General features: G+C 47.7%; 1 protein-coding gene across 1 annotated transcript in view; it reads right to left on the minus strand.

The window, feature by feature from the left end:
- Positions 1-4,596: 4,596 nt before the first annotated feature.
- GRIN2B (glutamate ionotropic receptor NMDA type subunit 2B) overlaps positions 4,597-15,558 on the minus strand; it is a 480,842-nt gene continuing 469,880 nt past the window's right edge. The window contains 5 exon segments of the mRNA XM_043882346.1: positions 4,597-5,653; positions 5,655-6,626; positions 10,085-10,323; positions 13,166-13,353; positions 15,140-15,300. Of these exon segments, the coding sequence (XP_043738281.1) occupies positions 4,718-5,653; positions 5,655-6,626; positions 10,085-10,323; positions 13,166-13,353; positions 15,140-15,300 (2,496 nt within the window). The 3' untranslated portion in view covers positions 4,597-4,717.

Below are 15,558 nucleotides of genomic sequence, written 5' to 3' on the forward strand. Positions count from 1 at the left end.
AGACAGAGAGGAGAGTCTCTTGACACTCAAGTGAAGAATGAAACGCTCAACCAGTATTTGGCAATCTACTGAGTACACATTTCTTATATGGCTTTGGGTTCAGACAGCATAGAAGGTACGGCCACATACCTAGAAATCCCGAATGCATTCATCAATAGCACTGCAGCTGCATCATTTGTTCACACATCTGAATCATTCTTAACACCAGACACACACAGCGTGTCAAACAGACAGGGCTTTTTTTTTTTTTTTTTTTAAAGAGATGGAAATTAAAAGAATAAAGTGAGTTCTGGAATAGCTTTTTTCCAAAGGCTATTGCCCAAACAATCTGGCTATTCTGTGCCTAAATCCTGAACTAAGCAAAGAACAAACAAATTAAATTCAAAACAAAAATAAAGAAACCCTAGTTCTTAAATGAGATGTGCAGGTGACCAGCACGCTGCGTTTTGGCAACACAGTGTCTTCACCTCCCATGCAGAGAATTCACCCATGGGAGACTCTCTGATGGCCACGGAAGACTGGGCGGGTGATAGTCCCTTAATTTTCTAGACGACTCCTATTTGTATCACATTACACATGCGTTTTGGCACTACTGACATCACCAACATTTAATGGAATCATTTGGGAATTTTTCTCTCCCTCAATACAACATGGCTGTGGCCAGTACAGGGGAAACCCACATCAAGGATGTTTCCCACATTCTGGCTGAAGATACACAGTGACATATTTTGAAATTACAAGATCCACTGTACATGCGTCACTCTGAAGGGTGTGCACACTCTTAATTCAGGCAAATTCAAGGGTCAGATTATCTGATGTCGGTAGAAATGCTGAAATTTCAGCATGGCCACCGAGAGGAGGGATACAGGACAACACCTACCAACTCACTTCCACAGTGGAAGGGAATGATGGAGGACACAAGAGATAGAAAGCACAGATTCTGAAGAAGCTTGGAACCATTAGCCCTCCTGAGGGTGTCTGTGGAATCTCACAGTTTGGATAGATTGAGTCTTTGTCCAGACCCATCTGTGGAAGAGATGGGGCTGATAGCGGAATTCATCCTCACGGATTTTCCTGGCTTCTTATTTTGGAAGGAAGTAACATCTAGAACTTGGCATTGCTCAGCCTTCCTTTCTGTAAGATTTCTTGGGCAGGCTGTGAATATCTTATTTGGGCTTAATTCAAACATCCAGTTGAAGAGAAGTGACCAATTGGGGCCAAAGAGGGTTTTAGAGAAATGAAATTAACCAGCCAACAATTTTTGATGATGGGACGACTGGACAGAAATGTAATGTAATATCCCAGTGAAATGGATTTGGAAATTTCTTCCTGCGGTACAAAGAGAGAGACGGCTACCACCCTTCACAGAGACAACAACCCAGTGAAAGAAATTCTACTTGTCTGGTCAACCCCAGGTCAGGTTCTGAACACCTGGCTTGAGACAAACAGTTCTTTCTTGATGGTGGAAGTGAGGACAAGGCAAATATAAAGTCACTACAGGCACTGTCCTTCCCGGACTCACCCTTCCACCTCTAAAACCAACTCTGTAACCTTTCTAAGAGAATCTCCTGGCCACTGAGTTTGGAGCAGATCTGGTCATCTTTTCCGGAAAAGCATGCAAATTTGTAAGACACAGATCCACAGTTACCCTCCCATAACCAGATATCACATGTTTCCAGGAAGGAGACTTCATGGGAATTTTCCAGGTGTGCCTGTGGTGGTGATTTCTCAGGAGGAAGGAAGTGGACAGGAAGAAGGCTGGAGCCCAGGTACTAGGGAGAAAAGACTGAGCTGCGGGGAGATTTCTCAAGACAGAGCTTCCTGAAATCTCTTAGCCACATCAAGAGGAGAGATTGCTTTGACCTCAATTCTGGTTTAAGCCCTTTGGGGAATCTTTCCTACCCTAGATGCCCACAGGAGAAATATGGCACCACCAGCTTGATCTGGCACGGATGCTGGTGATCTGTGGTCCACCTGGAAGATAGAAGCTGGGCCTGGGGTTTGCCTGAAGCCAAACTGGACCCAAGCCAAGCCCAGTCATACCCGACGCCTATGACTACCTCTCACAGGCCAGTGAGAAGACTGGTGAGGTGGGTGGCAAGGACCCACAACCCTTCCCCAGCTTCGTCACTACTGTGGCCTCCACTTCCGCTCACTGTTCTCCAGACACCCTGCAGCCAAAGCCGTACAAAACTCCCCCCGAAACAGAAAATGAAACCCCTTAACAAAACACTTCCCCCTTCATTCCCATCCCCACCCCGCTCCCTCCAGCCAACACCCTGAATACTCACAAGAGAACACTTTATCTATACAAAATGAATTAGAAAACAAAATATTTACATATGAAATAAACACCATCTTGATTTCTATCACCAATGGGAGACGACAGAGCCCCCTTTGTTCTAGATTGCTGTTCGCTACAGTTGGTTTGGTTTTTTATTTGAAAGGGGTGAGGTAAGAGGAAGAGTGAGGGAGGAGCCCCTGACCTGGGATCGAGTCAGGGTGAAGAATGTTTGATGGCCCTTCGCCTTCTTCCTCCTGGAGACACCTCACGCCCTCTGTCCTCTCGCTCCAAGTCCTTCCTTCAACCTAAGGTAAAGCACTCCGTGCTCCTCTCCAAATCTGTGAGAGGTTCAGCCCCTTGCCCCCAGGTTCGTTTTAGAAAGAAAACAAAGCTTTACAAGGCCTTCGGTTGGCTTGAAAATGAAAGACACTGAGGTAAAAATCAAGGAGGGCGGGGGGTGCAGTCAAGGACGGGGGTGGGGCGATGAGGAAGCGGGTGAGTTGGGGTGGGTGGGATTTCTCCAAGAGACATGGCAGCTTCCTTTAGAGGAGGATGAGCACCTTTCTGGTTTATGTGTCCTGTGGGTAACATGGAGATCCTGCGGCCAAGCTTCCAAACTGACCCGGCTCTTTGGCTGCCACCTGGGGAGAGGGGAGGATGGCGGCGGAAGAGTGGAACTGACCCCCGGAACACGTCTACCCCAAGTTTCGGGACTGGCAGTGACACGTAGTCGTTTCCCTTCTCCAGTTTCCAACTTTGAGTGAAGGGGGATTTGCTGTCTGCCAGTACCCTCATCCCTGGAGTTTTATATGTGTATATATATATATACACACATGATTTTTTATTCTTGAATAGTTCGATATGGGAGATGAAGGAGGTGTTGCAGGAAGGAGGAGGGGCTTCTACAGAGTGTCCACACTGGGCTCAACGTCACATACTCTGGGAGCCAGACCCAACGAGGTAGCAGGGGAGTCCCTCTCCGCCTCCCATCCCCTCTTCCAAATCTCTTCCCTTCCCTCCCCTGTCTTATGAGCTGTCCTTGAGGAGCAAGCTCAAAGCTCTGCACTATCTGTTCCATATCACTTGTGGCCAATTCAGGGGGTAACAAGCCTGCTCTCCTAGCTCCAGGTTAAGTAAGAAGGGATCAAAGCATTGAAAACATCCCCCTCTCTCACTTACCCTATCATAAACGATGCCCCTTGCCCTTCAAAGCGTTCCTTTAGCTCCTTCCCGCAAACTGGCCAGCTAAGGGTCTCAAAGCCCTCGGTTATGTGCAAAAGAATCCTGACTGCTTCTATTTCCTTTTAGCCTTCTGGAAAGTTCTTGGCCAAGACTGGTTGAAAGTACTGGCAACCATGAAGGAATTAGTTTTGTATATGTTGCTCTTGTAGGAATGTTCACCCATATGTTTTGTCTAGGCCACAGAAACTTCTCGTCAAGAACTTCCAGTCTTCTTATTCAGGAAGGGTGAAGGGGGAGAGAGAGCCATAATTCAGATAACATAGGACCATCTTTGTTTGTATACAAGCCAAAAAAAGCCTCTTGCCTAGGGATACTGAAGAAACAGCTTTATGGGGTCACGGTTGACTTCTATACAAATAGGCCCCTGACAACAGCTGTGTATAGACAACAGGTGTGCAAGTGTATATAGACACACACGCACAGGCAGTCCCTCCTTCTTAGCCTCTAATGTGCCCCGAAACATGCTCTAATGTACTTTTCATCATCTGTCAATGACTTTTCACTCCAGTTCACCATCAATAAGTCTCATGGAATTGAAGAAAACTCTTTTTTTTGGCTTATATATAAACACACATGGCTTCCCACCCTCTGCTTGGCGCCTGATCCCCAAACACACACCATCTAAGCAACAAGAATTTAGCAAAAGCCTCTTTTCATTTACAGGCAGTATGCTAATAGATCTTATGGGAATGCTTTTGCTTCCTCACCTACACATACAGATCAGTTCAGCAAGAGGTATCCTGCGTTCCCCGTGGCCTCCTCCTGCTTCTCCTTGGCTTCGCTCCAACCGGGTGGCAAAGAGTCCTTCCAGGCCAGGAGCAAGCTCCCCTGCGGCCACTGCCTTCTCGGCTCCAGCTGAGCCAGCCCACCGTATCCACTCTCCGGAACTGGGAACGGCAGCCTACCGTATCTTCTCGCGGGAACTGGGAAACGGGACAGGATGGACAGACGGGAAGGAGGAGGAAGAGGAAGAGGGGGCTGGAACGGGAGCAGAGATGGTGCTGGTCACCAGGCTCGCCCTCAGAAGGAATCAAAACTCCGGGATCCCAAAAATAAATAAAAACGACAAGAAAGGAGCAAATGGGAACCAAGTTCGCCCCCTCACCCCCCCGTTCGCCCTCCGTGACATGCGTGCCACACGCCCACAGCCAGACCCTCCCGGACGCACCTTCGGCCTCTCTCTTCCCTCACTCAGACATCAGACTCAATACTAGACAGTTTCTCATACACATGCCCATTGCTGGAGCCATTGAAAGCCCTGGGGTTTTTGTTGTTAGGCACACAGGGGTTGGACTGGTTCCCTATACAGATGTCTTTCTGGAAGCGGCCCGGCATAGCCCCGTGCAGGGCCGAGACCACCGGCTTGTTGCTCACAAGGGCCCGGAAGTCCGGCCTGGCCTTCGGCGCCCCCGCCACCGTGGGCTGCCTGAAGAAGTAGGATTTGCTGCCGTGGAGCAAGCACTGGTCGTCCCCGAAAGTGGGGATGAAAGGGTTCTGCGTGACCCGGTCGGGGTAGAGCGACTTGCTGAGCATGTAGCCGCCGCCGCCGCCGCCTCCGCCGCCGGGGTTGCCGTGGTGGTGATGTCCCGCGGCCGGCGCCGCCGCCTTGCCATCGTTGCCGCTGCTGAAAGCGCTCTCGCCGGCCGGCATCTCGAACATGTGCGCGTAGGGGCTGCCGTCCAGGAAGCGGCCCTTGTCCTTGAGGCTCACGCTGCGCGGGGCCAGGGCGGCCTCTTCTTTCTGCAGGTCCACAAACGTGTCGTAGGAGTGTTGGCGCCGCAGCTTGTTCCGGGGCTTCTTCTGCGCCTTGGAGTTGGTGGGGCTCTGCGGGTACTTAGACGCGGCGGACGTCACGGCCGCCACCGGGGCGGCCGGCTGATCCAACTCCTGCAGCGAGTTGTCCTCGCTGATGTCGTACAGGTTGCCGGCCTTCTTGCACGCCTCGCAGCGGATGCAGGCCGGCCGGCCCGAGTTCTGGCCAGCCACCACCGCCGTTGCTGCCGTCGTCGTGGAGTAGTTGTGCAGCTTGGATGGACAGCTGCGGCAGAAGTTGCCCCCGGGGCGCTCCTCCCAGTCCACGTTGGTCAGGTTCTTCTCCCAGGGGGCCGGGACCCCGCCGACGACCCCCCCCGCCGTGTTTGTCGCCCGTGCCGTGCTTAAGGTGATGAGCTCGGTTGGTACAGGGTCCTCCGCCGCCCACCGAGTCGCGCTTGAAATCCTCGCCACGCTCTTTGTAGAGGTCGGTCAGGTCCACGTGCTCCCAGTGCGGCGAGGTCTCCTTGGCACGGAACTGGTCCAGGTAGAAGTCCCGCAGCCCATCCTTGTCCCGAAAGTAGCGCTTGTGGTCGGGGGAGCGGGGCGGCCGGCGGCGGTAGGCCAGCTCTATCTCGTCGAACTCGCGGCGGGACTTGGCCGAGGCCGGACGCTTCTTCAGGCTATCCTTGTACTGCTGCTTCCGTCTCTTGGCCGCGTTGCCCTCGATGTTGCCGTAGGTGACCGTGTGGGTGGAGATGTCCGACACGTCGGAGCGGATCAGGTCGTCGTGGCCGCCGTAGCGGTCACTCTTGAACGAGAACTTGCCGTACAGGTCGCCGAGCTGGCTGTGCTTGGACGAGGGGAGGCCAATGTCTAGGGGCTTCTTGCCCAGGGCCCGGGGCTGCGTGGTGAAGGGCGGGTTGTCGCAGTCATAGAGCCCATCTATGGAGCTGGCGCTGCCGATGCTGTGGGGCCGGTGGTGGTGGTGATAGTGGTCCTGGTACACGTTGCTGTCCTTGAGCTGCAGGTTCCCGAAAGTCCTTTCCACCTCACTGATGTAGTCGCTGAACAGGTTCTCCTCGCAGGGCGGGTTGTTGTAGGATTTGCAGTCAGAGTGCGTGAAGCTGCGGCGGTGCTCAGAGATGTCATAGACAGACGACTCGCGGCGGATGAAGTCCAGGGCGCTCTGCGGTGAGCCGTTCACACCCGACAGGTTGGCCATGTTCTTGGCCGTGCGCAGCAGACGCAGGATATTGGAGTGCGTGTTGTTCATGGTGGCGGTGGGGGAGTTCATCACGGATTGGCGCTCCTCGATGGCCACGCCGTGGATGCAGCTGTAGATACCCTGCAGAGAGAGGATGAGACGGGTTAGGTCTCTGGCGAGGCTGGAAGGGGCCCTCAAGCGCATCCCCTACCCCTGCTAACTGCCTAAATGGATGAGAAAAGTCCAGGAAAACATGAAAGAGATGGTCTTACACACTCATAGAAACCTGTGGCTAGAAGCTTGCCTGCCTTGTGCTGTGCTGTGATGAGTCCCTCAGTTGTGTTTGATTCTTTGGGACCCCATGGACTGTAGCCGGCCAGGATCCTCTGTCCATGGGATTCTCCAGGCAAGAACCCACTGGAGTGGGTTACCATTTGCTTGCCTTATTCCCCAGCATTTAGCAAGTCTCATCATGAACCCTAGGGTTTTCCAGGTGGGGCTAGTGGTAAAGACCCTGCCTTCCACTGCAGGAGATGTAAGAGACCAGGGTTCCATCCCTGGGTCAGGGAGATCTCCTGGAGAAGGAAATGGCAACCTACTCCAGTATTCCTGCCTGGTGAATCCCATGGACAGAGGAGCCTGGCAGGCTACTGTCCATAGAGTCGCAAAGAGTCAGACATGACTGAAGCAACTTAGAATGCAACATGAGCTGGCGGTCTGATTGGATAGGCTTGGCTCTCTAAAAGGGGCCTCACTACATACACCAAGTGTTCTAAGCAAATGGACTGGAATTGCAAGACATGAGATTCATGCCTCACTCCACCACTGATTTGCACTGATTTTTCTTTCTATACTGAGGTTTTTGCTTCACAAAAATGAGGCCGTGATATCAACTGATAGCAAACAACATTGTCAGCCTTCTGGAAATCAACAGCAATGCTCTACAGATGTTGGGGATGTTCTGCCCTGGCTGGTCACCCCTGGCTGGCAGTAAAGACTGGGGAGCCCAAGCACTCACAATTGCCATTCATTTCCAGTTCTGACAAATTTTGAGCAGATTTTAGGATTTTGATCATCAGATCACAGCTGAGCAATTCTCTCCCTGAGCCAAGCATGAACCAAATTCAATGAGACAATTAGGCAGCTTTGAGGTCAAAGAAGGATATTTCTGCTGCTGTGCCTTACACCATGGGAGGGAGGACCTGGGACAGATATTAAGGACTAAATAGCAATCATGAATCCCCCTGCTGGAGAGGAGTAGTGGGGGAGGGATGGAGTGAGAGCTTGGGGTTGGCAGAGGCAAACTAGTGTATATAACATGGATAAACAACAAGGTCCTACTGTATAGCACAGAACCATATTCAATATCCTGTGATAAGCCATAATGTAAAACAAATGTGAAAAAGAATGTATGCACATGTATAATTGAATCACTTTGCTGTACAGTGCAATTTTATATTGGAAATCAACTATACTTCAATAAAATGAATTTAAAAAAAAGAATCCCCTTGTCGAATGCTCTCCTTTATTCTCTTTAGCTCCTGGTTCCCTCCTTTAAGTTTCTCACTCACTGTGATCACAAATAACTAGTATCTTAACATTAGTATTGATTGAGAACTCCCTGTGTGTAGCTTCTTGTGCAGAGCCCTAAAAAGCACCGTCCAGGAGAGGGAGAGGCTTGGGCTCAAGTCTAAAGTCAGGCCAACCTCCTGCCAATCTCTAGTTCCCTGCCTTGAAAGGTGGACATATTTGGAACTTTTCCACCTGGCAAGGGAAGATGTTTGCAGAAGAGGTTGTTTGAACAGTGTCTTTAAAACAAGGGGGATTCATTTGGAAAGGGACTGTCCTGATGGAGGAGGATGAGAGGAGAGAAGATTCAAAAGTAGAGTGGCAGCTAGATGGGAAAGAAGGATGGTTTGCATGAGATGAGCATCCCTGCCCTGGAGGCATCCACAAGATAAGAGATCTACAAGAGAATTGGAGATTAATATATATATATATATATACACACACATACAGTAGGGGTTTCCCAGGTGGCAGAGTGGTAAAGAATCCGCCTGCCAATACAGGAGATGCAAGACATGCGGCTTCAATTCCTAGGTTGGAAAGATTCCCTGGGTAGGAAATGGCAACCCACTCTAGTATTCTTGCCTGAAGAGTCCCATGGACAGAGGAGCCTGGCAAGCTATACTCCATGGGGTTGCTAAGAGTCGGACACAACTAAGTGCAGAAGAGAAGATATATACACTACCATGTGTAAAGTAGCTAGTAGAAAGCTTCTGTACAGCACAGGGAGCTCAGCTCGGTGCTCTGTGATGAACTAGAGGAGTGAGATAGGGGTGGGGATGGGAGGGAGGTCCAAGAGGGAGGGGATCTATGTATACAAACAGCTGATCCACTTCATTGTACAGCACAAACTAACACAACACTGTAAAGCAATTATACTCCCATTAAAAAAAAAACAGAGGGTTCTCCTGCTTTCTTCTTCTTTCTGACCCTTCTTGATCATGGCCAGGAGAAAATGCACTTGTCCTCTTCAGAGCCATCGATTATGTCGAGGGGCAACAAATAGGATTTCTACTACAGGCTTCCTGCGCTGTGGCCAGCCCCCTCTCTGGGGTCTTGGAAAGTGCCACGAGGTGCAAAAAGGTGGCTTAGGGACCACAAGTCTCTTGCTTCCAGGTAACTGAATGGCCTGAAGCAGCTCATAGACAGAGACGACATTTTTCTCTAGAACTAAAATACTACAGGAAAATGATCAAAAGATGGGAAAACTTAATGAGTACTCCATTTTCTTACATAACCCCATTAGAGACAAAGTTGGTTACATCTGAAGCCTAGACCTCTATTCTAAGAGGACATCTGAGTTCACTTCTCATGAATGAATCTCATAACTTCATTAACAAAATCAAAAAGTCTGCTTTTTTAAGGGGAAAAAAAAAAACCCCTTTTCCCTGTGACCCTTTATTCATATTCAACACTGTGCTCCAAATCTTACTTTAGACTAGACATGTAGAAGAGAACTAAATAAAGAAGGACTTGAGTGGTACTCTTGCTCCAATTAAGGAAGTTTCTGGAATGCAAATTTCTTAATAGGTCAGGACTTATTTCTGAAAGTTCTGTAAAGCTCCTGAATGCTCCAAATGCATACATGGTTAAAATATAAAGCGGGATGGTGAAACGACCAATATACATTTGCATGTCAGAATAAGAGAGATATATGTTATGATTTATACAGAAATGTGATTTTTTTAAAAGGATTAAACGATTAATCCAGCCTATGCAGAATTAACTAATAGTGATGAAAGGCACCTGGGGAAAGGCCAAATGTTTCATTTTGATAGCTCTGCCAGTTCTTTTTAAGAACCAAATGCCCAAACCCCACACAGAAAGCTGTTTCTTGAAGGAAAAACAGCATCACCTGCTCTCTGAGCCACTTGAAATGATGTCATCCTACCCCCTGGGGAAATGTACATGATGTGGCTTCTTGCTTTCACAGTCTCAGGCTGGAATTAGTTCCCCTCTGGACTCTCTGCTTTGCATGGCACTAGACTAAGCTTCCTTCCCCAAGTTCCAGGCACCTAAATCAAACCACTTACTCTGCTGATGGAGAAGACCATGCCGGGCTTGCCAGAACAGACACCCATAAAGCAGTGCCGGAACTGCCAATAGAAGAGGTGTTCGCAGATGAAGGTGATGAGGCTGAGAGCCATGGCCGCCCCCAGCATGTAGAAGACACCCGCCATGTTGTCGATGTCCAGCTGGCTACTCATGACTTCGTTCTTCTCATTGTGGCAGATGCCTGTGAGCCACAGAGCTTCCAGCTCCTCCATCTCCCCTGGGGACCGGGTAGGAAGGAGGGAAGGGAGGGGGAGAAAGGGGTGTTGGGAAAAGAGGAAAATATGAGAGAGAGGGAAAGAGACATAAAGAAAACCAAGAGAGGTTAGTAATTTTATTAATATTGTTAAACTTATCAAGTTATTCAACAAGTGGTCAATGAAAACACAATGTTGGTATCAGAGGTGATACAAAGATAGAAGACATTACCTCTGTGCCCTGTATGAACGTGTGAAAGTTTTAGTTTCTCAGTTGTGTCAGACTCTTTGAGACCCCATGGACTGTAGCTCCTCTGTCCATGGAATTCTCCAAGTAAGAATACTGGAGTGGGCAGTCATTTCCTCTTTCAGGGGATCTTCCCGACCCAGGGACAGAACCTGGGTGTCCTACATAGCAGGAAGATTCTTTACCGTCTGAGCCAGGTAAGCCCTAGCTACCCAGTGTAAATTGGTATATAAACAATCAGTACAACAAGCTGTATGTAAGTAACAAAAGCTTCCTGAATTAGTCAGGGTAATTTTGAAGATGCGGTGCCCAGTGGGTTTTCAGGAGGAAGGTAGGATTTGGAGGTGGGCATGGTGAATGGGTGAATTTTAATTGATATTGTACAAAAAGGCACTCCAGGCAGCAGAAATAGCATGATCAAGGGGAGGAAGGAGAAAAACACAAGTCGTATTTGGGAAAGGCTGGCAGAACAATTCAAACACAACAACAGCTGGTAAAAGAAGCTGAATACAAAAGGTTGATGAAAGATTGCTGAGCACCTGAGTATCAGACTAAGCACTTTGCACTGTTGTTTTTTTTTTTTTTTTTTTTTTGTAGACAGAGAGGAACAACATAATGGAAGAAGCGATTCAGAAAATTGCTCTCAAAAAAATGTGCAAAGCAGTTTGAGTTGGGGGAGGAGAGACAGAGACAAATTGGTGGAGAGATTGATTGATTCCCTAGAGGCCCTCAGACTTCCTGATCTCTTGTTGAAAACACAAATATTCACAGGAAAAGGGGGGAAGCTGGAATAAAATGAGACCACCAAATTCGGACCTGTCTCCTTTTAACGCTGCTTAGAGAAGTTCTGATTAATTCAAGTCATGCCAGGTTACAATAACCTTGATCCACTTCAGTGGATACTAGGAACTAGAAAGGTAGAAATTGTAGGCAAGAGGGAAATAAAAGAAACCATGAGCCTGAGAATGCATCTAACTCTAGAGAAGCAAAAATCTGAAAATCTCATGAAGAAAATTGCCAGTTTGGCTTAAAACATGAAATTTGTTTGCATAGTCTGACTGGAGCTCTGGGGTGTGTGTGTGTGTGTGTGTGTGTGTGTGTGTGTGTGTGTGTGTGTGTGTGTGTGTGTGTGTTAGTTGCTCGTCGTGTCCAACTCTTTGCGACCCTATGGACTCATCAAGTTCCTCTGTTCATGGAATTCTCCAGGCAAGAATAATGGAGTGGGTTGCCATTCCCTTCTTCAGGAGATCTTCCCAACCCAGGGATTGAACCTGGGTCCACTACGTTGCAGGCAGATTCTTTACCGTTTGAGCCACTGGGAAGCCCATGGAGCTCTGGTAACTTTTGCAAATCGTCTCTACTGCTGCTCTTGCTTGTGGATAGAGGCCCTGTTATTGCCTTAAAGTGACAGCTACATTACCATGATAGAAGCTCTTACACTAAAAAGGCTTGGAACACTCCACTAGAACCCCATCCTCTTTCCAATGTTCATCAAATCACTTTTTGCTCATTTCTTGGATCAAACTTGGATGACTTTCTTAACTGAACAACTGACCTCACCTGGAGTCTGCCAATCCAGCTGTGTTGTCTTCTCCCGACCAGCAAAGATTCCCCAGACGGAATTGGGGAACTGCTGGGTTGATGGCCTGTGGGGCCAAGTACAGTCAGGCTGCTCATTATAACAGGATTAGCTTCTGTGAGACTGACAGGAGAAGGAGGTCCTTTAGGCAATAAAGTGAAGTGGGATGTGGAAGGTGTGAGCAAAATAAAATAGGAGATGAGGTATTCTCAGAGCAAGCTGTCTCTTCAAGGAATCACTCTGGCGAGTGATTTCAGTGTCTGCCTCTGAGGACCTGGCCCTGCTTCCTACCTCTTCCACCAAGAGAAGCAAAACAGAAGAGGGAAGGATGAGCAAACGGCCATGAATGGATTTCTTTGCCCTTTCTCTGGGTCCAGAGAGAAAAGGTCTCTGGACCTTTCTCTCTGTATAAAGGTCTGTATAGTCAAAGCTATGGTTTTTTCCAGTAGTCATGTATGAATGCGTGAGCTGGACCCTAAAGAAGGCTGAGTGCTGAAGAATTGATGTTTCTGAATTGTGATGTTGGAGAAGACTCTTGAGAATCCCTTGGACTGCAAGGAGATCAAACCAGTCAATCCTAAAGGAAATCAACCCTTAATAATCATTGGAAGGACTGATGCTGAAGCTCCAATACTTTGGCCACCTGATGTGACGAACTAACTCGTCAGAAAAAACCCTCATGCTGGGAAAGATTGAAGGCAGGAGGAGAAGTGGGCAACAGAGGATGAGATGGTTGGATGGCATCCATCACTGACTCGGTGGACCTGAGTTTGAGCAATACTCTGGGAGATAGTGAAGGACAAGGAAGTGCTGCAGTCCATGGGGTTGCAACGAGTCGGATATGACTAAGCCACTGAACAATAACAACAACCTCATTACGAAGCTTTAGAAAACTAATATATACCACCCAATGTCCTAGCATACTACGAAATGCTTTTCTGGAAATGCAGAGGTTAGAGGGACGGGGAAGGAAGAAGGGTAGATGTTTTGGACTGGCCATAGGAAGAGGCCAAGTAGACACTCCCTTTCTTTAACTCACCATCTCCGAAGAGCTGCAGGATAGCAAGGTCCACCTGGCGCTTCCATCCAGAGTCTTTTTGGATAGCAATGCCATAACCAGTGGAGGCAAAGACCTTCCCACTGCCAATGGTCACCAGCTTGCAGCCCTCATCTCTACCGGCCATGTAGTTCAGCACAGCTGCATCGTAGATGAAGGCATCCAGTTTCCTGTTCGAGAAAGGAGCAAACAAACCAAGTCGAATGGAGGAATTCAAGTACAAAACTACCTATGGGGCCATTAAGATGAAGAAGTAGGGCTCCAACAGACTATGGGGAGAATTGGTTCAAAGCAGGGCTCAAGGTGGAACTCAGCCAGAAGCTAAAGCCGAACTCCCAGGTGGTTCTTTATATGATTTCAGATTGAAAGGAGGAGTTTTTTTCCCTCCTGTTCGGAATGATGAGAATGTAAGTTGGGCCCGGAGCCAACTCATAAGCTGTGTCTGAAAAGGAGAAGGAGTAAAAAGGAATCAATAAAAATAATAACAGAAATAATGAAAAGGAACCATTACAATGATAGCAACAAATAGCATGGGTTAGACTTACATAACATTTTTCATTTCTCAGTTCATTACAGTCCAGAGTGGGGATAAGTGTAGGTGGACGAGGAGCACTGGATGGGCAATGCTATTTTGGCGGTCAGAAAGGTTTTAGTATTTTTTTTTTGCAGCACAAGGAGAGGAGAGAGTTGCTGGGGGTGGTGGCATTATAGGCTCAGGTCAAGAGCGAATGTGTGAAACCACAGCCAATGCAACATACAGAAGAATTCAGATGTCTCATGTTCCCAAACATATGAGAATCTCATTGTATGTACAGTGCTTTGCAAGGAGAAGTAGGCAGGGAAGGGGGAAAGGCTAGGGGCAAGGTCAGGAAGGTATAGGTCAGTATTTAAAGACAATAAATGGAGTAGAAATTCAGATATATTCATATAGGTAATAGAGAGGTCTGCAAGAAAGAAAGGCAGGCATCATGACCTGCACTGTTACAAGTTCAGTTAGCTTTACCTCTCCTTAAGAAAAAAGAAGCCCTTTCTGGCATGACAAGATACAGAACGTTTTTTCCAAAGGTCCGTGAGTATCCTTTAGAAAGGTGTCCATCAGAAAGTCAAAGCTCTGAAGGGCTTGAGAACTGTGACTGTACCAGGGGCCAGATAACCCAGAGTCATCCGTCCCCCAAATTTAGATCCCACCTTCTGAAATCTGCTGTGTCTTGATAACGATAAGACAGAGTCTAACAGTGTTTAAGTAAACATGCCTCTGGGAGGCTCATTCCAAGTAGGAACCACCAGGAGGTCTAAGGGCTGCCAGTCATCATACAACACAGGAAACCAGCTATGAGACCAAACTCCAGCAGCTCTCATGCTCAACTGTCAGTCTTATTCCACAGCTGTGGCTTCCGAGGGAAGGAACCGCCATGGCTGAAATTATGTAAGCCAACATATTTGCAGTTCGTGAGTTCTCTTGAATGAACAATCCACCCTAGATTATAGAGCTGGATCAAAGACTGCCAATTTTGTTGGAACTGGAGATCAGTTAACATACTCTTACTGTTCGCTATCTAAAAGATTTCACGCTTTTCATTGTTTCTTTTCTTGTCTAAGACACCAAAATCAATTTCACTTTTAGGTCAGCAGGTCTTTATTTTGTGTGTAACACATAAATTTTAGCCTCGACTCTCCTCTTTGACTTTTATATCTATTACATTCTAATTTCACGGTTACATTCATGCAAGTAAAACAGAAATTGTTGAAAATATATATAAGTGAATAATACCAGTGGAATCTCCATGCACTGGTCTGAATTACACTATCAATTTAACCTGGGGACCCACAAAATGCAAATGCAGTCTTCTTTGCTTGAACTTGGTATGGCACACAAACATGGTGCATCTTATTCCATGGATGTTTAAGAAATGTGAGCAACACAGCAAAGATTCTGAGCTTGGAAGCAGTTCTTACCCTGTTTTCAGGGAGAGCAGTGCATCATCGACACCTCTCTGGTTGAACTTCCCCATGTAGGCATGCATTTCTGCATAGTTATTGCGAATATTTCTCTCTGTGCTGCCGTTGGGCACAGTGCCAAAGCGGAAAGGGGGTGAGAAGTCATTAGGTCTCTGGAACTAAAAAGAGAGTTAAAGAGAGACAGAGAAGATGAATGCTTCAGAAAACGTGGAGAGATATTCAGTTAACATTTGCGGATTTATCATGGAAGTGACCAATGAGAGTTCACCAAACACGTTAGCCCTTGCTCAGGAGTAGCAGTTGCTATCTGAAAGTGAACTTCAACTCAACTCACTTTAATGCATATTGTTGAGAGCTTTCTAACTGCCCACCCGTGACTTGAATCTGTCTCTCTTGTCTGCCTTGTGTATGCACAC

This window comes from Cervus elaphus, chromosome 22, assembly GCF_910594005.1.
Source record: "Cervus elaphus chromosome 22, mCerEla1.1, whole genome shotgun sequence".
Taxonomy (NCBI): Eukaryota; Metazoa; Chordata; class Mammalia; order Artiodactyla; family Cervidae; genus Cervus; species Cervus elaphus.